Genomic DNA, 27,094 nt, shown 5'->3' with positions numbered 1-27,094 from the left:
TAGCCCAACTCGTAAAACGCTAGCCTCTAACCTAGCGGCAAAAGTGTGAGACCGAACAATACTACTTATATATTACAATATTTTAAAATAATCATACAAATTAAGCACTTCTTAAATTTTAGGAATAATTAAACAAAATAATGAGTTATTATATTTTACTTTGTTGTCGTTTAAGTAAAGCGTTTGATTTCACGCGATGTTGCGTTCGAAAGTGACACGCGCTCCCCGCACAAAACACTCCGAACTGAGCGTGGTGGAGCCCCATTGGTCGACGGTCGCGCACCAATCACGAGTATACATCTGGAGGGTCACGTGCCCAACCGGCTTTGATTTACAAGCGCTGATCATAGCTGCTGCTAGGTCTTTGAACGTGGTTTCCTGAGCTCGTCGCTGGCCCTAGGTCCTCATCATGCGGATCGTGTGCTTGTTGCTGCTTCTCGTAGGCACGGTCTTCGCCGACCCCAAGGTGTACCTCAAGGAAGAGTTCGCCGACGGAGGTAAGCCCCATTTTCGACCCTAAAAAGAGTCTACCTCACGCAGCCGCGGGCGGTTAGCCATTGGCGGAAGACGCCGGCATTGGTGATGACGCGTCGTTGAGATCGGATCTCCTATTTCGGTTCGGTCTAATTCTTCTTCGTCGTTGCGCTTTCAGACGCCTGGACGAGCCGATGGGTACACTCCACGAAGAAGGGAAGCGAGCAGGGAACTTTCAAGCTGTCCGCCGGCAAGTTCCACGGCGACCCGGAGAAGGACCTCGGCATCCAGACCTCTGAAGATGCCCGCTTTTACGGACTGTCCACCAAGTTCGAGCCGTTCTCGAACGACGGCAAGACCCTGGTCGTCCAGTTCACGGTGAAGCACGAGCAGAACATCGACTGCGGCGGCGGCTACGTGAAGCTGTTCGACTGCTCGCTGGACCAGAAGGAGATGCACGGCGAGTCTCCGTACCACATCATGTTCGGGCCGGACATCTGCGGGCCCGGCACCAAGAAAGTGCACGTCATCTTCAACTACAAGGGCAAGAACCTGCTGATCAACAAGGAGATCCGCTGCAAGGATGACGTGTACACCCACCTGTACACCCTGATCGTGAAGCCGGACAACACGTACACGGTGAAGATCGACAACGAGGTGGTGGAGAGCGGCGAGCTCGAGAAGGACTGGTCCTTCCTGCCGCCCAAGAAGATCAAGGACCCCGCCGCCAAGAAGCCCGAGGACTGGGACGACAGGGCCAAGATCGACGATCCGGAGGACACCAAGCCCGAGGACTGGGACCAGCCCGAGTACATCCCGGACCCTGACGCGACCAAACCCGAGGACTGGGACGACGAGATGGACGGCGAGTGGGAGCCGCCGCAGATCAACAACCCGGCGTTCAAGGGCGAGTGGAAGCCGAAGCAGATCGACAACCCGGCCTACAAGGGAGCCTGGGTGCATCCAGAGATCGATAACCCAGAGTACAGCCCGGACCCCAAGCTGCACAGCTACAAGGAGATCTGCACCCTCGGCTTCGACCTGTGGCAGGTCAAGTCCGGCACAATCTTCGACAACATCTTGCTGACTGACGACGAAGAGTATGCCCGGCAGTACGGCGAGGAGACTTGGGGAGCCACCAAGGATGCCGAGAAGAAGATGAAGGAGCAACAGGATGAGAAGGAGGACAAGGAGGCAGAGAAAAAGGACAAAGAGGATGAGAAGGACGAGGACTTCGAGGAGGAGGATGATGAGGACAAGAAGGAAGACGAGGAGGCGCCGGCTGGCGGCGATGCTGAGGAAGAACACAAGCACGACCACGAGGAACTTTGAGGACATCTTCGACAAAATGGGGGCATATGGGACATTGGGTGGGGTGTGTGAACCGGCGGCTCCCTCCCTCGAAGAGGCGGGGGAGCTGTCAATCTTTTGTACAGACATCTTTATCATTTCAGTCACTCCTTTCTCCCATGTGAAGTTGTTGAGATGGCGATTTAATAAAAAAAAAAAACAGATTACTTGTGTAGACATTGTGGCCTCGCTTTATTTATATTGTGGGAAGTGTGCGCAGTGGTGGCAGGGCTGGCACCGGTCTCGACGACTGTTGTTTAGGCGGTCCTTGAAGGCACTGGGTCTCTTTCGCTGTAGGGTAGCTGCTGCTAGGAGCCAAATTCTGCTGTGTCTGGGGTGATTTCCTTGAACTGGTAGCCTCCACGTCCGTCCATGTACAGGCAGTACTGCAAGGTAATGGTTGGTTAGTGGGGCTTTTGGCCTCTAAGCTTAAGCACTTAGAAAGGTAAACACTTGGTAGGAACCACGAAAGAGATACTTGTGAGCTGGTGATAATTTTGACATTGCCTTAAAATGCAAAACAAAAAGGTGACACATAAAAGCATAAGCAGGACGTGCAAATAAAGAAACAGGTTTGCCACATGAAAACACTCGAGTGGGAATGCTGTGGTGTTCAGGACCGTGAATATGGCCAATCTGACAGATACTGCAATCTTGATCGCAATGATTTTAGTGCTATTAGTTCAGTTCTTGTTTCCTCTTATTCTGTTTACTTAACTTCCAATCATCACCGTTGCAGGCCAGGTCATTGCCATTTTAGATTTTATTGCGTCCTCGGCATTGGCCTTTGTGGAGGCCCGTCAATGCCGTTTCAGTGGCTCGGTAAGGCAAGAAAAGGTTGGCAATGTCAGCTGTAATCTGGTGCGTGTGTGAAGCCTCTATAAGCAGCATTCCTTTTTAAATGGCACAAACTTTTTTTTTTTTTTTTTGTTAGGTGGATGTGTTTTGTGTTCAGAAAGCATAAAGCTGGTTCACACATTCGTGTTGGCTGCGTCTTGCAGCACAGTGCCCCTCACTGGCTCATCGTGTGTGTCGCCAAAGCAACAGCTCCGCCCAGACTGTCTTAAAGACAGGGTGTCGAACCGAACCGAAAACCGGAACAGAACCGTTATTTTTAGCCGAACCGGAACTGAACCGAACCGAAATCTTCGCCGCCATCTTGGAACTGAACCGGAACCGGAACCGAACCGAAAAGAAATATAACGGTAACCGGTTAAAAACGGTTCAAGATAATATTTCTTCTTTTCTTTTTTGTTAGTATCACAAAATGAACATATGGAAATAAAAAATTGGCGGCTGTATTTCTATCTATTGAGCAAATCGTCATATAGAGAATTGCAATGTATGATAAATTGTGGGTTTTCGTGGCACCTTTGTATTGGCACTAGGTGTAACCATATGTCACGTTGTCACGTGACGTTATGGTGTCAATACATGTTGTCAAGTAATGTGACGTAACCTCGTGACGTCACGTGACTCACTGGATCAACTCGATTTAATTTGAGGAAATCATTAGATGCATTAACCTTGTTCACAGCATGACATTACGATTTCGCTTCGAGAATCACGTGATACCGTGACGTAAGTGATTTTCATAACCCCTAGTCGAGTGCTCGGGTTCATGACAACTTTTCTGCATCTGTTACTAGGGGAAAACTAAATGATGTTTCCGCAAGCTATCAACGTCGGAGGTTATTTTTAACACTATTTATTGAACTACAAAAAACTGTTGCAAGACCAATTTTACATTATGAGGCACCGAGACATTTTTCCGTTGTTGCTGAACTGCATCCGAAAGATGTCCTTGAGAATAGAAGTTCTGAAATGACTAAATACGACTTAATAATGTGACGTTACATAGAACTACATGTGTGTACGGAAGGAATACCTAAAAAAAGAAGATATTTTAGTGACCTCAGAGGAACAGCCGAACGTTGGCAGTCGCTCTAAGTCTCACACGAGCTTCGTTCTCAAGTTATTGCCCAGGTTTCGACCCCCTCTGTATTTTGCTTAAAGGAGCTATAAAAATATTTCTATACATTACTAAATACTACTCAGGATCAGTCCCTAACGTTAATAACTGATTGAACTTGGCTTTGCTCATTTTTCTAGGAAATGGTAGTCGCCGAAAAAATTCCGAGAAATTTGAGCATCGTTCATCCCCTCAACTCGGAGCCAGAAGCGGCCACGTGGCCTGGTGCCTATCTTATGCCGCCCACGTTAATCATACCCCTACGCTGGAGTTTTAAAGGAGGAAAACGCGGGCTGAGGCTTCAGGCAGTTCGGCTATTCTTCTCACCGCAGTGGTTGGACACGAGCCACTACTGAAGTGTCCGCCAAGGCATTGACTGTTACGAGCCGATGTTCAGTGCTCACGCAGTTCTTGTGTCCAACCCATGAGCCGCGCTCGACTGTCGACAGGCGGGTGGGTTTGATCCCACAATTACGACATCAATCTTTGGGAAGGCAAGACTAAAAGAAATAGTCTCGCTTAATCCTCGCTATTTCACCACGACAGAGGAGCTTCTGAATCAGTGGTGGCCTGTGCGAGTACACTAGGGCCAGAGGACCAATACGCCTCGGTAAAGTCATGAACATTCCAACCCCATATCGTTTTATGACCCCTTTAAACTTCACAGGGTGCAAAATAAAAGCAATGAAGAGTTGCGGTTAACAAGTGTCACATAAAATTGTCGAATTAACAGACACAAACGGAGGAGGCGATTCCTCAGGAATACTTTCAGCCTTTCCGCTCTGGTGAAGAAAGAAGACAAGAAAAGCTGTACTATGGTGGGAATGAAGTAATGGCCGGCCGCAAGTTGGCAAGCCAGAGTGGAAAGGCTGGAGGGGTTGCCGTCGTCATTTATAGATGGCGGTAGCTCTCCCGAGTTTAGTGTCATCATTTGTTTGCTGACGGACACGACACTGGGGAAACTAGCCATTAACAGCACCGCTGTATAAAGAAGTGCGTCTGTGTGTTTGGGGCGGGGGGGGGGGGGGGAGGGGGAGTTTTAAAAACATACTGTGTTCTAAAGGTTCCTCGTTCCTGCATCATTGGCGCAGACCAAAAAGCGTGACCCCGGGAAGTACTTTGTTTGCAAAAGCGCTCTTGCCAGAACGCACGTTTTTGTCGTGCCAGACGCTCGGGCCGTTCCTCCCAACGATGCACAAAGAATAATAATACGTGCCTTTCAAATACTTGGCTTTCACTGAGCTTGAACCTCTTGCAGCGTGCCTTTTGCACCGTCGAATTCATTTTACTCAGCAAGAAGAAATCAGAATGACCACCAGCCTACAGTGTGATGCCATCACGTGCATACCATGTTAAATAGTTCAGCTTTCTGGTGAAATGTGATATTCGCAACGCTAGCAATAGGTGTCCTAATTGTAAAGTTGTGCAGTATTTATAGAAGTCTCGAGATGAGATATGGCAGCCTAAAGAAACGTTAGAGCGCATGACTATTCTAGCATAGTGTTGTAAAGTGAGGGCGCAAAACAAGTGCAGGTAAAACCGAATATAACATTAGCCTCCCGAGGCAGTATTTCGCGAAGTTTCGAGCTCATGCAAGCTGATAAAATGCGATTTATACTGAGATTTTAAGAATCTTTGTCTGCCCTTCGCGCTCTTTACGTAACATCATAAATTCCATTGCGTGCATCTTTGCGTATCTCTTTTTTGCAGTTAGTCGTTCTGCAAGGGATTATTTGGAAAAATAACACTAATTATCTCTCTCTTTTTGAACATTTCGTGTATTTGACTTCTAATTCATCATGTTAGCACAGAGTCCTTTTTAGCGTGCCCTGCAACCCAATGTTTCACACTGCTAATCAGAAAACAGAAAAAACACTTTTACGCATACTCCACAGCTCGCATAGTTTCGAGTATTGTCCTTCTGCGTCGGTTTCAAGCGGTTATGTGAACTTTATAAAGTAAAATTTATTGATCAATATAAATATATATTTAATTACTAACTGAATATTTGACAACACAAATAGAGGGCCGACCACCCTAAAGCAATGCCCCCAAATTATTCGACAGGTGTTCTGCCAATATTTTCCGGTGTTTTTATCCTCGACGGCCACGTTGTAAGTGATATGGGGTGGCCTTACATACATTTCTGATTTTGAAGCTAATTTAAATAACTATGTGTTTTGTGTTTCTCACACATATAACTTCTCAAACATATAGAAGTCTGTTACTGCCTCTTTTATGTGGTGAACATTACTTTTATGTGTCTGATGGCTGGACAAAAACGAAGCCAACAGGGGCTCACGGCGGAACTATGACGATTACGTACGCAAACCGCCAGAAAGTGTGTAATTAAGTAGCTGCCATGTCAAGTAGAACGTGAAAACTACTTCGTTTTACTTAACAAAAAACAAACTTGAAGGACGCTTAAGCTTCGCCTTTAAAAGTGGAACGCGATAGCATCAACGGGCCTCTTTTGCATCGCATTCTCATTTGCCGCGCAAGCGTGTATCGCCTGACCTAGTGAAAAGCGTCTGACTCGCGAAAAAAAGGGTTGTAGGTTCGAATCCCGTCTAAAATTCTTAATTTTTTTTCTTTAAGGCAAAGTAATTACTTTCAAAAGTGAAATCATTTGAGACATACGGCAAGCTTTAACTCGCATTAGATGTCCTGTTTTAATCACTCTCATTTCACGCGTGATGTCAAGTTTCACGTAAGCATTTTGGGTTGTTTGAAATTCTTGCGCGAGGTTATCTAGCTCTGACGTCATGAACCTATCGACCATTCAGGATTTCCAGTCACGCCACCAACATCGGCTTTTCTGCGACGTGAGCTCCTTAACGCTATCGTGTTAAAATCATCAATTAGCAAGGGTGATGCTCATTTGCAAATTAAATTGACCGGCATGTTGTCAAGAACAAACCTCAACTGCCAGGCTATGCCAGCTTATTCTGTATAAGAAAATGTTCACTTGGGCAAGCGCTATTTTAAGCCAGATTCTATCTGAGTGCGAAGGTGCGTATATATTAGAGTGAACAATTTTGATTACTTCTTGCTGCATCATTAGTCGCATGCGTGCGGTGCTGAGTGTAAACAATGTTTAGCAATCAGTATTTATATATACAATATTTACATATCAAGTGCAGATTGCTGTCACGGCCTTCGGAACCTAGCCGCTCAACTTGCTCGCGAGCCTTTTCTCCGTGTCGTCCTCTTCTTTCCTCTTTCAAGAGCTGGCGCGATGACCGCTACAAATGTTTGGTTAGAACAACAGGCATTTGGATTGCCGCTCGGTGTTTCTATAAAAAGGAATTATCCTAAAACTTTTGTTACATTTTGAAAATTTCATTGCTTTTAGCTCAGTTGGGTCGTCATCATATACATATATATTGTGAAGTGTATTTCGTGAACCTTATTTTATGATATATATGGCCACGAGGAGCTCATTTCATAATTTTATGTGATGCAATGAATTCCTTAGTTCAAGAACAGGATTTCACTTCTAATACTGCGACACAAAGTTAGACCAATCACGGGTATTTTAGACGACCTACCACACTTCGCGACAACATATTATACCGTGTAAATAGATCCGCTTGAACTTTAGAATTTTACTGAAACACAAAGAAAGGACAAAAAAATACAGTCTAGTTCTAAATTTGAAGCTGATCTATTTACAGGTATGTACCAATAACCTCAACTCTTTACTTTTGTGCTTAAACATTTTGATTCAGGTAAAATATATGTTACTGGTAAACAAAGGGATGTTGAGTCGTATGAACACGACATTATATGTATGTTAATGCAGACTTTCTTTTGCTGTTGCGTCAAAATTAAATAACTGAATTTTATATTTTTGGCACCCGAAAACAAACGTAAATTCCACGGGCGATCGAAGAAACTACATAGTTAATTGTTTCACGGCGTAAATGGTGTACATTGCCAGAACAAAGCGGAAAATATATTCTCAATATAGCGGTTCGAACCGGTTCAAACCGGTTCGAATCGGTTTGAACCGTTATTTTTTGCTCCCCGGAACTGAACCGGAACGGAACCGAAAGCCGTGAACCCGAACCCGAACCGAACCGATAAAAATTTCGGTTCGACACTTAAAGAGAAACTCCGCTTCATTTTTGATATTTAAAAAAAAACCATGTAGCCCTCTTCAGTATCCTATAGGAAGACCCCATGTCAAATATTACAATATATTTCTGTCTATATATTTAATAAACTGGCCAGCAAACCTTCAAGTGAGCCAAGTCGCCGAAATCTGCCAACTCTAGCGTGAGGCGCAATCGTCAGCACAGTCAATGCGACAGAGTTGGAGCGGTGAATGTTGAGCCACTACGTCAGAGGCACGACTACGTCATTCTCACGTTTTGTGTTTTTACTTCTCAGAGCGAAATTGAACGATGATGTCACGAGTCTCTCCTCCCGGTGTTGGCTGAACGGCGTCCACGTGATCACTGTAACGCGGATGCGCTAGTTTGCGCTGCCCTGCGCGCTTATTGGTCTGCTTTTCCACTCCTCTTTCGTCTTCTCCCCTTTCACCGTCCACGCCATGCGAAGCGACCTGCCCGCGTCACGTGTCCTGTCCCTCTCCTCTCCCTCCCCCCTCTCCCCCCCCCTTTGAACGTCACAAGACCACGTGGTTCGACGTGACGTGGCCATGACTCCGACGGCACGAGACCAATGTTGCGTGACGCAACCAAAGTTTCGGTTTCGGTATCAGCTGATGTTTAAATTAGGATTACACAAATATTATTCCACATTTCGCGAGTCCGAAGACGTAGAGCTGTTTAGTAGTGCTTTGTGAAATGGAATCGCATGTAAGCCTAAATGTTTCGGAATAGAGCGGAGTTGCCCTTTAAAGAGGCGCGAGTGGTTGCAGTTGCTCTCGAACACAACCGTGTGACCGAGCCTCAAGCACGCCAGTTTTTGCAGCGTTGTCACACGCTGCGTATGAGGAATTTAGCCAGTGCAGTATGCCTGCTAGCCTGGGGGTCTTTAACATGCATCATGCAGTAGTGATGACACGCAGATGCTAGTATGATGCTCGTACGGACTGGACTCCAGAGAACGAGCTGCGGTGCACTACCGCACTATTGGCCACTTTCAGGGGATTGGAGATTGCATCCTCGGCATTCACTGTGTTTTAGAGCAGCCCCATAGATTGGATTGGCTTCACAGTTCACCAACTCCTGCAGACAAAGGAGCTGGTTGTCTGGGCCATTACCTCGTGGTACTTCCAGAGGGACTTTCTGTGCGACACGGTAAACAGGGTGATGCCGGCTTGCCGGCAGTACTGGTACATGGAGCCCTCGACGTCGACGCTTACTGCGCTCGTGCACTCGTCGAGGATTGCAAACTGGGGCTGTCGGTAGAACAACCGCGCCATCTGCAAAGAATGTTGGGACAGGATCTTTTCATCGATGCACTCCCTCCCTCCATACATGGCCTTGTTTGAAGCATATCTGCACAAGCAACTCGGGAATCCAAACTCTGTGAACATGTATTAGAACTTCTTACAATAACATAACCAGAGTTTTTCTTTGGTGGGGGCGGGGATATGTGGCTGTCTGCTGGATCTGAAGAGGGAGAGAGGGAAAGAAGGCTGGATGATTGCAGGAGGTGGGTTTCAACCCTACGCCACCGACTCCTTAAGACGAATCAAACGCAGGTTTCTGCTAGTTTACTCACAGAAATCGCAGCAAACATGGACTAGAACAGATACAAATTATCACTTGCTGGAGGTATCGAAATCTCTAAAGCTGCAAACAGTTAAAAGTCATCCGAAATCTTGCAAGCTTGATTCTCAGGAATATTCTGTACTCTCCAAGTGCCTATAGTCCCCCTTTCCTTTTATAATTTTGTTTGTCCCGTTTGCATTTCACCGTGATAACCGCAGCATAGAGACGACTGTCATTGTACCGTGAATGCACAAAAAACAACGGCCACTATCACAATTTTTTTTCTTCTTTGTTTAACCTAGTCACTAATTAATCAAAACTGACAAAATAAAAGATATGAGACCACACATGCTGTTGCGGGATTGTCTCGTCGCCGCCTCGGTTAAAATAAGTTCCAAATTTCTGCTAATGACCTATGGAATAAGCAGCTGCTGTGGTTATGACTACAATACCAGGAATTATTCCTCCAATTGAAAAATAGGTGCCCGACAGACTTTTATGTTCCGATCACGACTAGAGATGCTAACATAAAATGTACCGACATTTTGCCCTTCCCCTACAAAAATTTTGAGAAAAAAAGAATTTTCAGTAATACTTATGGGGAATTTTATTTTAAAAAAAATGTGCGCGTTTATAAGGAATAAGCATCACAATCAGCTGGCTAATTGTGTAACATGTGCTAATCAACTTTTTGATTACTGGACAACAGAAATGCAAAAAATAATCCACCACTACTTCCAAGCCAATTCACTTTTTTTTTTCTAATTGTATAGATCGGTTTAGGACTCTCATAATGACGGTTTTCAAAAGTGCAATTGCAACGTGACCTCTTAGAACGGTCAGTTATAAAGATCATTACCTAATAGTACATTTGAGTTAAATTGATTGTGGCAAATATTCCTTAACCTGACAAACACAATATGAAAACATACCGTAGAATGCCGTGCAACCACCCATATCAAATTTGTAAGATCTGAGAAACCATGCACAGTACATTGATATGTAGAATTGATGACCGGACAAGCGCCCATCAGGGCCGTAACCAGGGGGGGGGTTAGGGGGTTCTGACCCCCCCCGAAATATTTTTCTGGGTACGGCCTTGGTCGGTGCACTTGCAGTAATCTCCACCTCTGCGCACGCGCAGTGGCGCCGGTCGGCTACCGGGTACCAAACCGGGACCGGTTCCCCGGTTTGCTGCAACTCTCCATTACATGCCACTGATGCACATGATTCATAGGCGAAAATAAGACAATAGACAGTTTCAAAATGGCTGCCGTTGTTCCCGAAAACCCCCCCCGAAATTTTTTTCTGGGTACGGCCCTGGCGCCCATCCTCCATTTTTTCACGATTATCTCTAAATCTTGAGTGGGCGCTTGCCCGGTATTTTACGGTAATCCATATAACAATCAATACAGACTTAAAAAAATATATATATATATATATATATCTGTATTGATTAAAAATAGTTGTGCTCGATTCGGGTATGGTGCAGGAGTCAAATGTTTAATTAGAATGAAAAGAATTGTGTTTTAGGAGAATTCCTGAATTGAAAGAAAAGGCAAACAGCAAGTTGGGGAAGATTGGTTGTTTAATAACTATTTGCCACTGAAGCGAAAAGTGACATTTTTTGGTGGCCTGCGGAGATTTTATGCTCCACCATTTGCTATCCTCTTGCTAATGTAACTCAGTTAACGTAATTTAATGCATCTTTTAGATTTTTCTTTTTCTTACTGGTTCTAGTTTTTAATACACGCACGGGCTACCAGTTTTGTGTACCAGTTTTGTGCCAGCGAGAAAAGAGCCAATCGAAAGTTGCACGAAACTCGAGACACGCAAAAATTGCCCCGTAACATTTCAAAGCAAAATGTGTTTTACTAGCTGTCATAAAGAACTGTCACATAGATTTTCCCGCTAGATTTAGCGGGGAAATTATTGTCACGCAACATCAATTTCCCGCTGAATGTAGCGAACAAAATTGAGGTCACATGACTACGTCAGGTGACACAGTCACATGACATCACATGAATACATCATGTGACTCGAACTCATGAGAGACATAGTCCCATGACACTTTAAGTCACATAACATCAATTTCTGCAAGGTGGTAGTTTGCACTCACACTCTCTAACTACCATAGTATGTCAAATGTCACGTCAAAGAACCCCTCCTTTCCGTCCGGCGTGCAATGTCTCCTCCGTGTCCATCTCCTATAATCTATTACAATAATTCCAGTATACACCCTTAAAAGTCCAGTCTCAGGGTGCCGCCATCTTGCTCGATTGGGGTGCGCTTGGATGCATTGCAATCGGATTACGAAGCTTTGCCAAGGCGTCGCAATTCGATTATGGCCGCGCCCAAGCGCACCCGAGATGAGCAAGATGGCGGTGCCTTGAAACCAAACTCGCAAACGTGTATAAAAGATTAACTTATTACTTATGATCCCATCCACACATCTTCGCGCCTCAACCATAACTGTAGAATTGGCATTCTCGCATGCAACACTATACCCCTTATTTACAGTTCTTTCATCCCCGAAAACTCTTGTATTGGAACCGCCTTGCCCCATCCATAGCGACAACTGGAGATTTTAATAGGGTTGCACCAGTTAATCATTACTCATTGCATCGAGCCCGTGTAACAACTTTCAATTATGTTTGTATTCCTAAATCCCCGCCCCTCTCTGATGCCCTTGAGGGTATACATAAATAATTAATTAGCCCAGGTTGGAAAACTGGCACAGAACAAAAGATGGTGAAGCAAGATCTCAAAGATGAGGATGATGATTAATAAGGCAGTGACGCAGCCGGCGGCGGCGAGGCTTCCTTACGGCGATGCGCTGCTTCTCGCCTCCGCTGAGGATGTCCATCCAGTCCTGGATCGTGTCCCAGCCGCGCTCCCGCTCCAGCACGTAGTCCAGCTGGACCAGGTGGAGGAAGCGCGCCAGGTCCTCGTCCGTGACGCCCCTCTGCAGCATCTCCAGGTGGCTGTCCGGGTAGATCACCTGGTCCCTGAGCGTGCCCAGCGTCATGTACGGACGCTGGGGGATGTAGAACAGCTTCTCCTTGGCCGGCTTCACCAGCGTGCCCCCGAACAGCGGCCACAGCTGCGGAAGAAAGAAACGTCTCTCTTCGGCAAAACGTTTCCCGCGCAGCAGGCGAGCCGGTCGGGACTGACACCTCTCAATAGCTAGGCCATATTGCGGTGCATGGAACGTTTGGCGTCCCATCCCGCCCGTGCGTCGAAGGTGGTCCCAAAAGGGCGACAAATCGCGTCAGAAAAGCCCACTTCTACGGTGTCGTCGGGTGGAAATCGAGGGACCACGTCTCGGGATGCGGTAAGCACATTGGTCGCAGAAGCGTTCCAAACACCATGGCGGTAGTGCTGGATCGGTCGGCGAGATGGTGGCTCAGATAGGCTCGGCCAAGTTCGGAAAAGCGTCAATGGACTGAGATGTTAAGGAGAGACCGCACTCCCCAAAAATATATCTTTTAAAGTTCCCGAATAGTACACATGTCACAAAAAAATCCCCCGGGAAAGAAAAAAACAACAACAACAAAGTTCCGTTATTTTTACGTCGCAAAATTAATCTGAGGGATTTTAATACCTGTGCTTCTATTTTGGGTCTATGTGCCAAATCACTCAAATAAATCACGCGATGTAGATATTGCAATCTGTTTTGAGTGAAAGTCTGTTTTGCGTTTTACGTGTACTTCCAAGTATGTTTTGTGTTTTACGTAAGTTTCCAGCACAGCCTGGCCGCCGTGCAAACTATAGACAGCCTGCATCACAGAGAGCATCCAACTGCTGAACCGGGTTCACGGGCCGCGTGTGCAGTATGAGCTGCCACAGGTGCCGGAAATGTCGACCGTCTGCAAACACCTTCACTTTCCCGCCAGCCTTCCTCCTCGCCGCGCGACAATGCGGAGCATGCGCACTTGCGATCAATCTCTGCGGGGGGGGGCGTCCGCCCTTAGACTGCTTCTCACGGTCTGAGATGGACCCTCTTTTCAATCCAGTCTCTCTAGCGTAAACCGGTCGCAAAATGCGGTGCGTCCGACGCGCTCACCTCGCCCAGTATCCGGAAGAGGGAGCTCTTGCCGCAGCCGTTGGGGCCGCAGACGAGGACGTTGACCCCGGACTTGACCTCGATGGTCAGGTCGTCCACCAAGACGTCTCCGTTAGGCGTCACCAGGGGGACCCCCTGGAACCTGCAAAGCAATGTTGCGCATGCGCTGGTAGCTAGAGGCGCCGAAAGGAACGCTCGATAGGCGGCGCAAGCCGCTGCCCAATTACGAGGATTCGGCTGTACGGACCCATCCGTCCAGAGCATCTATGAGATGAAACTGGAACTGCGTTTCGCTAGAGCGAACGTTTTGCGGTATATGCGAGATTAAATGTAGGTGCTATCTATGAGAAATGGTCGTTTATAACATAGTGAAAAGTGTTTTAAGCCAAGATAGAATAATAAAAGAAAAAGAGGAAATATACGAAAACTAAGTGTTTCCATGGCTACCCAATAGATGGTGCCAGTATGCGTCCAATCGAAAGGCGGTGTATTTGCTTTGATATCTCGCTCACGAGCAGGCTCGGCAAGACTCGTCCAAGCAGCTCAATGCGAATGAAGACGACCGCCGCATCGAAGCCACCGAAGCGCTACATTGTCACGGGTAGCTGCAGCCGTGAGAATGTAGCCTCGCTGCAGCACTGCACTGCTGAGAGAGCAAGCATGGTTTGCGGCTTCTGTCTCGTCGGCAAGCCCTCTCGTGCTAAGGAGACAAAAGAAGCCACGTGCTCGCGCAGGTAGTTCCGACAGCATTGGAGTCGTACTGAAACGGTGTTAGCCTCGATGACCTCCCGGTCTCGGCATGGATACTATGCGGAGCGCAGATTCATCTGCTTCCTTTGCAGTTGGGGTGACGTCAGAACGCTGAGCTCTGATTGGCTCCAATTGAAGTATAGTGGATAGACCTCAAAGCGGGTTGCCTCGAGGCCCACCCACTATCCACCATTCAGAGCCAATCGGAGCTTGGCGTTCTGACGTAACTGCGACCCCCGTAAAAGAAGCAAAAAAACTTGCGATCCGTATAGAGCAGTACAAAAGCCTATGGACGTTGTCAAGAGTAGTGCACATGCTAGGAAGTGTTTGGGACATGGTTACGAATCAAACAGCGGCTTCTTAGGTAGCGCAGTTCCTTTTGCCAAAGTGTGGCTTTTGCGCGGGAATTTAGGGCCTTGAAAAGCCCGCAGAAGCCAAGGTAGGGCAAAACTTGACCTCGTTTGGCCAAAGCCGTGGGTATCTTGGCCCTAATTTGCCAAACAGGTGCCAAAGCTTATAGCCTTTGCTGCTGATGGTTTGGCTGTCATACAGCATCTTTGGGACTAAACGACCAAGCAAGTGCCAGAGTTAGGCTTCGCCTTTGGTTCATCATGCCGTTTACACTCGAGACTGTAATGCAGAAATGAAAGAAAACTCTTAGCCGAAGGAACAGAGCCGTTCCCTTCTGTGTCTGTTCCTTCGACTTAAAGTTTTTACCTTTTCTTCACCACAGTCTGAGGTGTTAAACGACACGATTAGCTACCACCAGCTTGCCTGCACACTTAGTCTTTTCACCTTTGGCCGTTTAGTTTCTACGTGCAAACTTTGAGCCTAAACTGCCAAACGAGTGCCGAAATCAGGCTTCGCTGCCGGTTCTTCAGCTCCTACATGGCGCCTTTGGCGCAGGTCTGGCACTTTGGCAATTATGTGGCGTGCCAGAGCAAAGCCATAGAAATGCCAGCAAAAAGTATACTTTGGCACAAACCAAGGCCTTGGAGCAAAACCCTACGAGACCCAAGTTAGGCCCCCCAAGAATGCAAAGCTCGTGCCAATTTGGACATCTCTCCGGCGTGCTACTTGTGTTAGATTTGCTCGAGTAGTGCTCAAGCTGGGAAAGCACTTCACTTAGGGATGGGGATGGTCCAGGAAATTCAGGAGCTTGCAGAAACCCCTGCCAATACTCTGGCGGACCCCTGCGTCCCCAGGAACCAAGTTTGAGAACCCACGCTCCGAGCGTACCCAGTTCAGGGACTTCGGGGACGCCGTCTGGCGCCCAAAGCGGGGGAGCGTGGCACTCCCCTCCCCGAACGCTCACCGTATGATGTTGTCCTGGGTCACGAGGCGCCCGGCGCCAGGCACCAGCTCCATGCGCCTCCTCGGCGTCGTCGCGGTCTCCTTGGCGCTCTGCGAGTCCACCGCCAGCATCGAGCGCACGTAGTGGCCGCGCGAGAGGTCGCTCAGCACCCAGCGCAGCTGGGAGACCCTAGCGGTGAAGCCGGCGAGGCGGGTGAGCTCGCGCCCGGCCAGCACGACGCGTCCCACGGCCTCGGCCAGCTTGACCAGCATGCGCCCACTCTTGTAGTACTCCTCCAGGCGGACGTTGTGGTCGACGCTCATCTGCTTGCTGCCCATGAAGGGCCGGCTGATCAGGATGTAGCCCACCACCGTCGCCAGATCTGGGGGGGGTGGACATGCGCCGTTTCCTCGGACGACGTTTCAATGACCGGCGTTTGTTTGATTTAACCCATTCATGAAGATCCCCCTTGAAAACATTTCCTGGCTACAGTGCAATCTACTTATAACGATACCTGTACCGCTTAAAACAATCAGTTTCTAGCCGAGATACAATGATAATCGGTTATAACGATTGAACTTTCGGGTTTTCTCATAATCGTTATAGTGGGTTGCATTGTATATGCCACTGATTGAACATACCAGGAAAGCAAAGCTCTTTTCATCGAAGGACATTTTCACAATATGCAGTCATTTCCTCGACCATTTTAGCAAATGACAAACAGCTTGTACGACATTTTGGCGTTCAATGGTAATTTCATAGAATGACATTTCAGCAAACGGAAGTAGTCTCATCTGACAAGATTCTGGCAACTAGTGGTCGTTTGGTTCAATCTATTAGGAAATGGCGGTCGTTACGTCAAACAATGTTTAATGGAAACGGGTCACTTCATTCAACAACCTTTAGAAACTGGCAATCTTCTCGCCGGAGAACATTTTAGTATATGCCGGTCGTTCTGTCGAATGTCAATTTAGCAAACAGAAGTACATTCTGCCCCCTAAAACATTTATTGTGTTTCCTTCACAGCAAAAATAAACTACCGTCTTATCGCGAGAGGTAGCCCACCTAAAATCGAGAAATAATTGGATGAAAATAAGGAGTGGGCCAACTTTTGGTGAGCAATCAAGAAAAGTTAAAAAATGCTAATTTTAGATTATGTGTTTCTGTCAAACATGTTATCACAGCGAGGGGCATTGAAGCAAAGATGACTGTACTTCCCAGTCAGTAATGCTCACTTATATCCCGCCAACTGGAGGCATTGATGCCAAGGTCATCGTTGATCCGAACACTATGATTACTAGGAGTGGGCTATCTTTCGGTATATAAAGAAAATATCAAAACGAGCCAAGGATAGGAGTGAGTTCTCATCTTTCGGGGTAGGGCATCTCTCGGGATTTTACGGTATGCACCGCCAAACACTTACTGTTCACCCAAATGTAGAGTTAGTGATCCATACGAGATGCCAAGATTTCAAAACTAACCGTCATCTTATTCGAAAGTTAAAGTGATTTTATGATAATTTCAACGACAAAATGGGGCCCCCCATCGCTGTTTTCGGTAACTGGCGCCATTCAGCTGCATGTATTCGAGAGCTCTGTCGGCTGCCATTTTTCCAATGAAAATATAAAAAAAATCACTAATAACTTTCAGATAAGATAACGGTCAGTTCTGAAACCTTGGCATCTGGTTCAGACCGCTAGTACTCTATTTGGGCAGAGAACGAGGGTTCGGCAATGCTTAGTTAATTTACGCAATGAAAAAAAAACCCGTAAAATTTTTGTTAAGGGTCACGTAAAACGGCATCTTATCAAGCGGAAGTTGTCTTGTCTGGCAAGTCCACAGCGTCGCCAGCTCGGTCGTCTGCGAATGCGCCCAGCCTAGACTTTGCCGAATCTTCCGCTCTCATTTCTTACGGGAACCTTCACCGAATGTGCTCGACGCACGTTCGGTGAAGGTTCGAGTCTCGCGAGGGCAGGCACATATTTTTCCGGTTCGTTTTAAGGCGGAAGGTCGGCACCGGGACACCCTACGCGATACCAATTAACCGGAGGCGCTTGCCGCGCTTGCAGGATTACTCACACTTGGCCACGATGTCGTCGACAATGCCCAGGGTGAAGCGGTACTCGAGGAAGTCCCTCAGGTGCGACACCAGCCGTCGGAAACTGTTGTCCAGGGTTATCCTCTCGCGCTCGTTGCCCTGGTAGAAGGCAATCTCCTCGCTGGAACGCAACGAACGAAGACTGTGGCTCAGCCGCCAGCACAGCCCGCGGGGAACGATGGAACCACGGCCAAACTTATAAACAATAATGCAGATGCTGTAGTCTGCTGCAGGCTCAGAAAGGAAGGACACAGGCCCCTCGTGCGAAGCCCTCCATTCTTTGCGCTTTAGCGGAGCAAACGCTGGAACGGAGGCGAGTGGACTCGCCTCTTCTCTCGCCTGTTCTCCGGGGTTCTTTATTGAACTCCGTAGAGTTTGGTCATCACAGGAGGTTGCAGGCCCATACACGTAGGTTTGCAATGCCTCGCAAGTCACTACTAGCGGACCTTCCATCGTAAAATGAGCGGGAAAAATCGGAGTTTGCACTTAAAAAGTTCTAACATCCGCCGAATGTGCACCGAGCAGGTCGGTTTTACCGTGCGAAATTTCGAGGCACGGTTCTCTTTCCGTAAAATCGTGAGGGCAGAAAGCTTGCCAAAGTAAAGGTTGGGCGCGTTCGCGGACGACCGAGTTTGCGACGCAATTTACTTTTGCGCCATCTCCCGACAGGTGCCGTGAGCAGACGACACACTCTGCCGTCTGCTCGCAGTGCCGTCGGGAGATGGTGCCACAAAGTAAATAGCGTCGGTAGTTCGGTCGTCTGCAAACGCGCCCAACCTTGACCTTGGCAAGTTATCTGCTCTCCCTTTTTACGGAAGGAGAACTGCACCTTGAAAGTTCACACGGTAAAACTGACCTGCTTTGTGCACGTTCGGCTAACGTTCGAGCTTTCTAAGTGCAGGCTTCCGTTTTTCCTGCTCGTTTTAGAGCGGAAGGTTCGCTTGAAACACCCAATACATAGGAAAGAAAGAAAAAGATAGACGGAGGTGGGGAAGCAGTTTAGAGACGGTTAACAAAACATATCCTTCCTGAACTGTTTTGCAGTCAAGTCTCCTGCAAGGGCTATCAGTCCGTTTGGCACCGAGCCCCAGAGTTGAACAGTTCAGATTAAGAATCACTGCCAGTTGCGTTCGGTTAAGTTACTTTTGAAAAGTAATTTATAGTTAGTTACCTTCAGATAAAAGCAGCAAAGTTACCGTTACCGCCACGAAAAAGTAATTTGTTACACCTACAATGCTAAGAAGTAATGGCGTTACTTTTAAGTTACTGTTTGATAAGTCTACAAATCAAGAAAAAAAGAAGGAAAACGACCCCCTCTCTCAAGTTTATTACAGAAAGTGCAAGTCAGTGCAAGTTGGCACAAGGCAGACATGGCACTAAAATACCAAGACACATCATTTAAAAAAATTAACGAATAGCTAGATTTTGCACATTCAATGATATCTCAAAGGAGCACTAGACCTCTTACTGCGATAGACCATTTATGGTTTATAACACAATCTAGGGCCTCTAAGCATGCTCAAAAACCAAACATTGCATTCATGCGTGGACAATTTCTCATTAGAATCGTTACATCGAAAGATTGACACCGGATGGCGCCATTTGACGAAGAAGGGTATAGTTTCTGTATGGGCTCCCCACGGGAGCCAGAGCTGCGCTTTCATCCCCGTAACACCGGCTTTCCTGCTTGGCCAGGGATTCTGCTTGTCACATGAATGAGTTCAGCAAACAGCGGCGCCGCACCATTGGCGGCGCGCTCCTTCTTCTCATTTTCTGGAAAACAGAAAAGGAGGAGGAGGCAAAAGCGGGGAAACATATGCCGGGGCGTGTGCAACGTCGGCGAAGCAGCCGTAGCGGTGGTTTTCCTGCACGGCACTCGAATTTTGCTCCTCGCGTGATCGGATCTCGGCAAATAGAGGCGCGGTTGCTCGTGAGAAACAGACGCGCAACTCTGGCTGCTGTAGGGAGACTATACAGGAACTCTAAAGAAGCGCAGAGCCCTGCCTTTCTTCGTGCAACAGTGGCCGCTGGTGCTTGCAGTAGTTACGAGGTAATAAATTTTTTTTATACCGATTTTAATAGAGAAATTGGCCCGGCATGAATGTGTAGTTTGGTTTCCTAGGATGCTTAGTGCTCATAGAATGGGTCAACACGAGACTATCGCAGAAAGTGGTTTAGTGCCCCCTCGAAGAAACTGTGAAAAGGAACAAAAAAAGTAACCTCGTTACTTGAAAAAAAGTAATGCGGAGTGCAAATTCTTCCGCTTCTTCTTGCACAGGGGTTGCAATGATGTCAGAACGCTCTTATTGGCCGATGGAAGCAAATAGTGGGTAGACCTCAAGGTATCTAGCATGGAGGTATACACACTATCCCTCCAATCAAAGCCAATCGGAGCTCGGCGTCGTATGTCACCGCAACTTCTGGGCAAGAAGCAGACAACTTGCTCCCTGCATAGAACTACGGTTGCAAGTTACATTTCAAAAAGCACGTTGCAGTTAAAAGTTGCCAAAAAAGTAACAAAGTCACGATACATTGGAACCCTCATTAATTCAAACTTGCAGATAATTTAAACTAACATGCATGTCCCGCGCTACATGTTTCCAGGAAGGAAACTCCCGGTAATTCAAAGTTCTGGTCCCCCCTGGGTTCAAGGAAACGAGATTCCACTGTAACGCGTCGTTACCCACCAATCCCAGAGGTAGAGTGATTGTCACGTCGCGGCAACATTGTTCCTGAGAGTTGCCTTGCCTGTTGGTGATGAGCCGCGAGTTGACGTAGCGGAGTTCGCCCTCCAGCTTCTGCTCCTGCATGGTCATGCGGCCGACGGGGCGTCTCATCCGCGTCAGGATGATGCCCGCAAACAGCAAGTAGAGCAGCATGGCCCCGGGGGCCTCCTGCCCGATGGCCAGTGACAGCCACCGCACGTACAGGATGATGTCCAGCATGGGCTTGCTCAGGTTGGAGTACAGGTCCGTCAGGCAGCTGCAGAACTTTTCCACGTCCTTTCGGAAAGAGCGGTTGTCCGACGTCACAGCACAACTCGCTACGGCACCCGGAAGGTGTCTCGGACCGGCGCATCTAGCGGGGCCCCATTCCAAAACTTTCTTAAATGGATCCGAGCTGCTCCGGCAGGTCGCGTCGCGTGGCAACACGGATTGAAAAACGCTGGATGCGGGTAGGTTTTAGAACGCCAAGGTACAGAACCTTGACCCCGGAGTAAGACAGAGTAAATTTTTGAACACGGCTGGACCGGCGCGTTTGGCGTCCCATCCTGCTCGTGAGTCAAAAAGGGTTCCAAAGCGGCGAGAAACGAAGCCGCCAAAGCCGGAGCGTCGCATTGTTGGGAAAGCGGGAGGGAACACAAGTGCCACCATCATCGCGGAGGCGTCCCGATTCACGGTTTCCGAAGCTTTTGTGCACTCAAGCTAAGAAGAGACCCGCAGCGAAACGGCTGCCGTCATAGTTTCACCTTACGCCGGACGGACCGCGGTGAATGCTACGAGTCATTCTCCTGCCGATCCGGCGCTGCAAGCTTTTTGTCGCAAAGCCACGCGTCCTGGTCATGCGACGCCCAAGCAGCACTGGATCGGCTTCAACGGTGGCTTGTGGAATCCTATACACCAACTCATGTTTACAAACAAACCGGAGCGCCCGGAGCGCCCCTAGCGGACGCAACCGCCGCCGCGCATGCGCGATGGGAGCGTGGGCAAGAAGCTTGCCGTCGCCCATAAACAAACCATTGAAATGCGATGTTGTCAGCGTCGGTGCGAGTCCCCCTGCCCTTTTTCGCGTTCGAATTGTTGGTTCTACTTCTTCCTGGCGATGTCTGACTATCTTGAGCGGCGTCAGCGAAATTACTGAGGCTCGTTACAGCGTAAAACTTCGCGGGATTAGTGTGACATGTGGCGATTCATTCCGCATGGACGCCGCAGATTGTACGCTAAAGCCTGATTCGCATGATGAGATTTCGCTCAGAATTTTCAGTCACGACGCCGCTCGGGCTGCAAAAGCGTGAACCGTAGCTAAGATGGTCGACGACGATACTAAAAATCGCAAGCAGAATCGGACCAACTGAATTAGGCATAACAAGTCGGTGTTGGTCACTGGTAACAATGACCGACATCTCCTTGTATCTACTGTTTACATCGAGCCTGCTTACCAACCTTCAAATTTAAGTCTTTTGAGGCCTGCACTCACTTCTTATCGCAAGTACCGGGCCTACATTTGGTCTACGGACCGGCGTCGTCTAAGAGAGCAGACGACAAGCTGAAACGCTTGAAAGAGCAGACGACAATTCAAACAATCAGGCGGCCGGTTGAACTAGAAGACGCACTGAACATAGTTTACAGGTGGTCCGCACAACTTGACAGTTTTCTGGCGTTCATGTTGGAACAAAACAAATAAATCTGTTGACCACAAGTATCTGTGAATTCAACCCAAAGTGCTTCCCGCCCAAGCAATCGTTGTCCGACGGCGTCTGGTTTTCCCTTTTCACGGCACATATCCGGATTCTCGGACGAACCGAGCACGTGAAAACTGACCTTCAAACATTTCTCGACACTTTTGGTTCGGTCCCAGTCGCAGCGTTTTGACGAGAAGGCCGGTTTTTGTCTGGTTCCTTTCAAAAAAAAGCAGGAATACACGTCTGGCATGGGGACTTCTGCCCACAGCCCCAGACCGGAAGCGCGACCGACGCGCCACCACCGCGCCGTGACGTAACAGAGATGAGTTCGTGTATATTGTCCGTCATAAGGTGATGTGCCGAGATGGCGCACGTATGTCACAAAATAAAGTTTACCCCAAAAAAAAATAGCGAAATATTTAGTTTAAAGAAATGCTTTGCACTGGGAGAGATTACGAAACACGCTTTTATTTTGACGTCGACCAAGAAAAAATTTCTCTTAAAGCACCGAACTTGCAGTCTTAAAGGGGCACTGACACCCCAAAGGTTGTATTTATTTTTATTGTCTAAAACGATGCAAGTTGCAGTCATAAACACGCAAAAAAAAAATTTCCCGCGCGCGCGCGCGCCTTTTTATTTTTGGCGTTTGATTTTCCCGCCTCTCGCCTCCTCGCTTCTTTTGATCGGTGACGTCAAAAATCAGGAAATTTAGAAGCATTGTAGGCGACATCTCTATAACATTTAATAACGGCAATCCTAAAACATGTTTTTTAACGCAATTGCGAACGCACTACGGCCCTTCTTTTTGAAATACCAAAAATCGGGAGTTCGTTGTGGTGCCGTCTCCTGGACTTGTATCCTCCAACGGAAAACAGGCGACACCGCTCAAAACCGGTCCGGCGCAACGCCGGGCACTCGCTCCTTTCCTCCTCGCTTTGGGTCGCCATGGCAACAGCAGGGTGTGGTGAAAGAAAGGGGACTCTCAGGTCTCCGCGATTTTTGACGTCAAGGCACCGGCGCCGATCGCGCGGGAACTTCGAATTCGGCATTTGGAAATTGTTTTTTTACTTCACGAATACTGAATTCCCAAATCTCAAATTTTGAGGGTAATGTCCCGGCATCGTTTTCAATCGTTTCGGATAATAAAAAAAAATATGATTTTGATGTGTCAGTGCCCCTTTAAAGTACCGAAAGCACAAGCACAAGAAAAGACACATATCTTACCAATATATATATATATATATATTTTTTTTTATTTTTTTATTTTTTATATTGGCACAATACTTAAGTTGGAGTTAAGAGTGATTCCCGAAATAGAAGCATGCTACAGAATCACTGAAATTAGTCTAACAACATAAATATTGCAGTTAATTTTTTTTTTTTAGGGAAAATTTTATGGTTTAGTTTATTTGTCCTAATGAGGAACTTACTAAAAAGAATTTTTTTTTGTTTCTTATGAGTTCAATGTCCCCTCAAGCAACATGCGGAGTAACACACAGAAACCCAAACGAGAGTACAGAGAACGAGGAAATCAGTCGAGCTAACCACTTGCCTGCGTCAGAAGCTGATCTGGGTTTGCGATCCGGTTGTCCAGGTTGCTCATGCGGTAGTAGGTGATGCCGTTCAGGTACTCCTTGTACAAGGCCTGGTGCAGTCGCGACCGGAACCGCAGCCGGAGTTCGCTCAACCCATACTGCAAAGCCCCGGGTTGTCAGGCCTTGACGCGCGCCCTCCCACTCGCAAAGGCTTCCCAGCCGCCGTTGCCTCTTACCTTCAGGACGTTATTGACGAGCGACAACTGCGAAAGAAAACGGGAAAAGAAAAAAGGGCGAAGTAAGGACACGAGTCGCCGATGACAGTTTCCTGACAGCTGCGTGATCCACGGGACGCGGACTATTCTCGAGAAGCGAGTGGCCTCGTTCGAGACCCGGACACTTCTTTATTAAGATCACGTACAGCTTGAAAAACACGAGAATGTTTTTCGTTTGGAGAAAAAAATCCAATTTTTTTTAAATATTTTTTTAATTGCCGTAATATCCAGAGAGATAGCCCACCTAAAATCGAAAGCAAATCAGGTAAAAATAATTAGTGGGCTCACTTTCGGTGTGCAATCAAAAAAAGGTTGAAGAAATGCTAGTTTTACATTCTGTGACCCGCAGTCTTGGGTAAGTTACTTTTAAAAAGGAATTCGTTACAGTTACTTTCAGAAAAAAGTAGCGAAGTTACCGTTACAGTTACTTTTAAAAAGTAACGACGCTACTTTTCTATAACACAAAAAAAATTAGAAAAAACTAGAAAACGCCCCTCACGTTTTATTGCATAAAATTAAAAAATATGCTTTTTACTTCATATTGTAACTTAGCAGCAGTTGCTTCTCGAAGTTACGTGTTTGAAACTTTCCACGCCAGAGTAGTGGCACAAATCAAAATACGAAACATGCGCAGTGCGGAGTAGCGGCGCTAATCAAAATACGAGACATGCGCAGTGCCCCCAACGTGTATTGTTGTTTCACGGTTGATTCACCGGATTCAAAAGTGTTTACACAGATAAAACAAACACCACAACATAGATAGTGCTTCAAGACACTAAGATGTAAGTGTTCAGTCACAAAGTACAAGCGCGTGCGTAAAGATAACTAGCTATTTTTTCACAAAATCTACACGTGGCTATATTCGGGTCGTGACTCGCGAGAAAGAACGTATTCACAACTTTGTGCAAGGCCAACTTGACACTCGAAATGTCGGAATAGACGGTTTGGAAAGTGCAAGAAATGGCTAAATTGCACTCGTTCAGTGATATATTATTCATAAAACACTGGGAAGTAACGACAAAAGTAACGTTGTTACTTTCATCGTTATCTCAGAAAAAAGTAATAGAACTACAGTTATAGGCTACATTTTTAGAAAGTAACTCGTTACAGTTACGTTACCAAAAAAGTAACGAAGTTACAGCAACGCGTTACTAGTAACGCGTTACTACCCAAGACTGGTGACCTGTGAAACCTGTAATTGTATGGAGGGTAGATGAACCAAACGCCATTTCTGACGAGGTCACTATTGGCCACGGTCCTGCTATTATTGAAAGTGGGCCATCCTTTGGTGTTTATAAAAAAAAGAAATAGCAAATTGTACCAAAAATAGGGGTGGGTTATCTTTCGGGATATTTCGGTAGTTCGATTATTCAAAGACTGTCACGTTTTCACGGCTACCATGGCATAAACCAGGGGTGCTCAAAGTCTTCGATCCCAAGGGACGCCCATCAGTCTTGACTGACAGCTTGAGGAACCCTTCCCTGTATATAAGCAGCAGAGTAGCCTAAACCTTGTAAACAATAATGGACATGTTAGGGGAAGTCGAGGGGGTACACTCTGGGAAAAGCCTGGGTTCCTAGGGGCCCATTTTTCAAATCCAAGGTTAATTGATGTAGCCAAGAAACTTCTTTTGGTCTTGGCACCGATGCAATAAAGCAGCGCAAAAGTCAACCGAGCTCGTAATTAATGATGCACACAATGGGGAGCGTGTGACACATAGTCGCACATCAACGGATGACTCAGATCTTGTAAGATGTTGCTCAAACTGAAAGAAAACTTCACTTAGGGACAGGAACGGCGAAAAGGAATTTGAGAACCAATGGCATGACCGGCAAATGATGGCAGAAGAAACATTCGAAAGGGGTATTGGGGTGAAATCAAAGGAGTTAGAAGTTCATCGACATGCAACTTGCACGTATACGAGTCGCGTTGTCATGGTTTGGTGAGAACTCGGAGGGCTATTCACCATGGGCATTGTGAAGACGAAGGCCTGTAAAGTGCTCCGGAACAGAGCAAAGTTCCTGGAGATGATGGCCCGTTCTATGATGGTGCCATTCCTGATCAGCCAGATGTCACACAGGGTACGGCCCACCAAGGAACCCGCCACAAGGAGCATGTAGCCGAACTGCGACAACAGAATAAATAGGAGGAAGTAATTAGTATTCATTCGCGCCGAACCGCGTCTAATACGCGGATGAATGCAAGTCTGCGATTCGAAACACGCACCTCGGGCGTTAGTATTCCGGGCACCACGACTTTGATCAGGTCTTTGAGCTGTCTGCACGGAGAAATAACGGTTCCCACGGTGAAAAGGAAGATGGTTTATAGAATTTTATTCAGACGGAGTTGATTTTGCAGACGGCGATCAACCTGCTTACCTGAAGAACTCTCGATCGACGTGTGCTTTCTCCCTTTTGGCATCTTTCTGCGTGGTATACACAAGATTCATTTTGCGCGTGCACGACCGCAGTGCAACACACGCACGGAAATCGCGCCGATTTGTTTTATTTCACAGTCATACCGAGCTTACCTTATCGTAGACTAACGCGGCAGCAGCGAGCTCTTTACTCCTGGAATTTTAGAGAGAAAAACGAACGCACAATCAAACATTTTTCTCGGAAGCAGACAAGACGGACGCGACCTCGCGCTGCGGAGCCACCCGTGCTCCTCCAAATCAACCAAAAAAAATAAAAAAATAAAAAAAAACAACATCGTTTATGGCAAATAGGGGTAGAAGAAAGAACACAAAAAACCCAGGCGCTACTCGAAGCGGTCTCTGTCAAACGAGGAACTAGGAAGAATCGTTACAATTCGAAGAACGCGGCCGAGCCGGACAGTCCGGCCAGCTCTGCCGCCGGCGGACCGAGCACTCGGGGAAAGTGATCGCGTGATGTGGACTTACTTTTTCTGTTTCCGTAGGAACCGCAGGTAGGACCACAAGTAGACCACGGCTACCGCACCGGCCACAATCACCGGCTTGCGCGGAGGAATGAACTTGCTTAAGGACGGCGCCATGTTTGTGCGTCAGCTGATGGTCCGACGCGCTCCGCCTGCACCGCCTTGACTTGGGGCGCGCACGACGTCGAGAGAAACCGCCGACACTGCGAGTTCTTGCCCGCACGTGATGAGGAAGGCTATTCTTCGTCGGGAAAGGCATCGCCACTCTCACGGAGGGGAAAGGAGACCAAAAA

At 47.3% G+C, this 27,094-nt stretch overlaps 2 protein-coding genes across 2 annotated transcripts; one reads left to right on the top strand and one right to left on the bottom strand.

Moving 5' to 3' along the window:
- Positions 1-263: 263 nt before the first annotated feature.
- On the top strand, positions 264-1,999 carry LOC120846343 (calreticulin). Its single transcript, XM_040218078.3, has 2 exons — positions 264-497; positions 653-1,999. Exons 1-2 carry the CDS (start codon positions 410-412, stop codon positions 1,804-1,806), a joined length of 1,242 nt encoding a protein of 413 aa, XP_040074012.2. The 5' UTR covers positions 264-409; the 3' UTR covers positions 1,807-1,999.
- On the bottom strand, positions 1,993-27,024 carry LOC120846342 (ATP-binding cassette sub-family D member 3). Its single transcript, XM_042289358.1, has 14 exons — positions 26,806-27,024; positions 26,434-26,473; positions 26,282-26,328; positions 26,130-26,181; positions 25,870-26,028; positions 23,865-23,891; positions 23,646-23,786; positions 20,440-20,693; positions 17,673-17,812; positions 15,615-15,975; positions 13,550-13,691; positions 12,311-12,586; positions 9,030-9,191; positions 1,993-2,210 (listed from the first exon to the last, which is right to left on the bottom strand). The coding sequence occupies exons 1-14, from the start codon at positions 26,916-26,918 to the stop codon at positions 2,133-2,135; spliced, it is 1,992 nt and encodes a 663-aa protein (XP_042145292.1). The 5' UTR covers positions 26,919-27,024; the 3' UTR covers positions 1,993-2,132.
- Positions 27,025-27,094: the final 70 nt, after the last annotated feature.

The sequence above is a fragment of the Ixodes scapularis genome, unplaced genomic scaffold (genome assembly GCF_016920785.2).
Source record: "Ixodes scapularis isolate PalLabHiFi unplaced genomic scaffold, ASM1692078v2 PGA_scaffold12__126_contigs__length_90152505, whole genome shotgun sequence".
In the NCBI taxonomy this organism is placed as follows: Eukaryota; Metazoa; Arthropoda; class Arachnida; order Ixodida; family Ixodidae; genus Ixodes; species Ixodes scapularis.
The sequence above is the reverse complement of the archived record's forward strand: the minus strand, read 5'-3'. Positions and strand labels throughout refer to the sequence as shown.

Bases quoted from the DNA above. Each gene is read 5' to 3' on its own strand.
- LOC120846343 (XM_040218078.3), top strand. From the start codon at position 410: ATGCGGATCGTGTGCTTGTTGCTGCTTCTCGTAGGCACGGTCTTCGCC. The intron at 498-652 runs GTAAGCCCCATT...TTGCGCTTTCAG, and splicing joins GGAAGAGTTCGCCGACGGAG to ACGCCTGGACGAGCCGATGG.
- LOC120846342 (XM_042289358.1), bottom strand. From the start codon at position 26,918: ATGGCGCCGTCCTTAAGCAAGTTCATTCCTCCGCGCAAGCCGGTGATT. The intron at 26,474-26,805 runs GTAAGTCCACAT...CTAAAATTCCAG, and splicing joins TTCCTACGGAAACAGAAAAA to GAGTAAAGAGCTCGCTGCTG. The intron at 26,182-26,281 runs GTAAGCAGGTTG...TTCTCCGTGCAG, and splicing joins GTCGATCGAGAGTTCTTCAG to ACAGCTCAAAGACCTGATCA.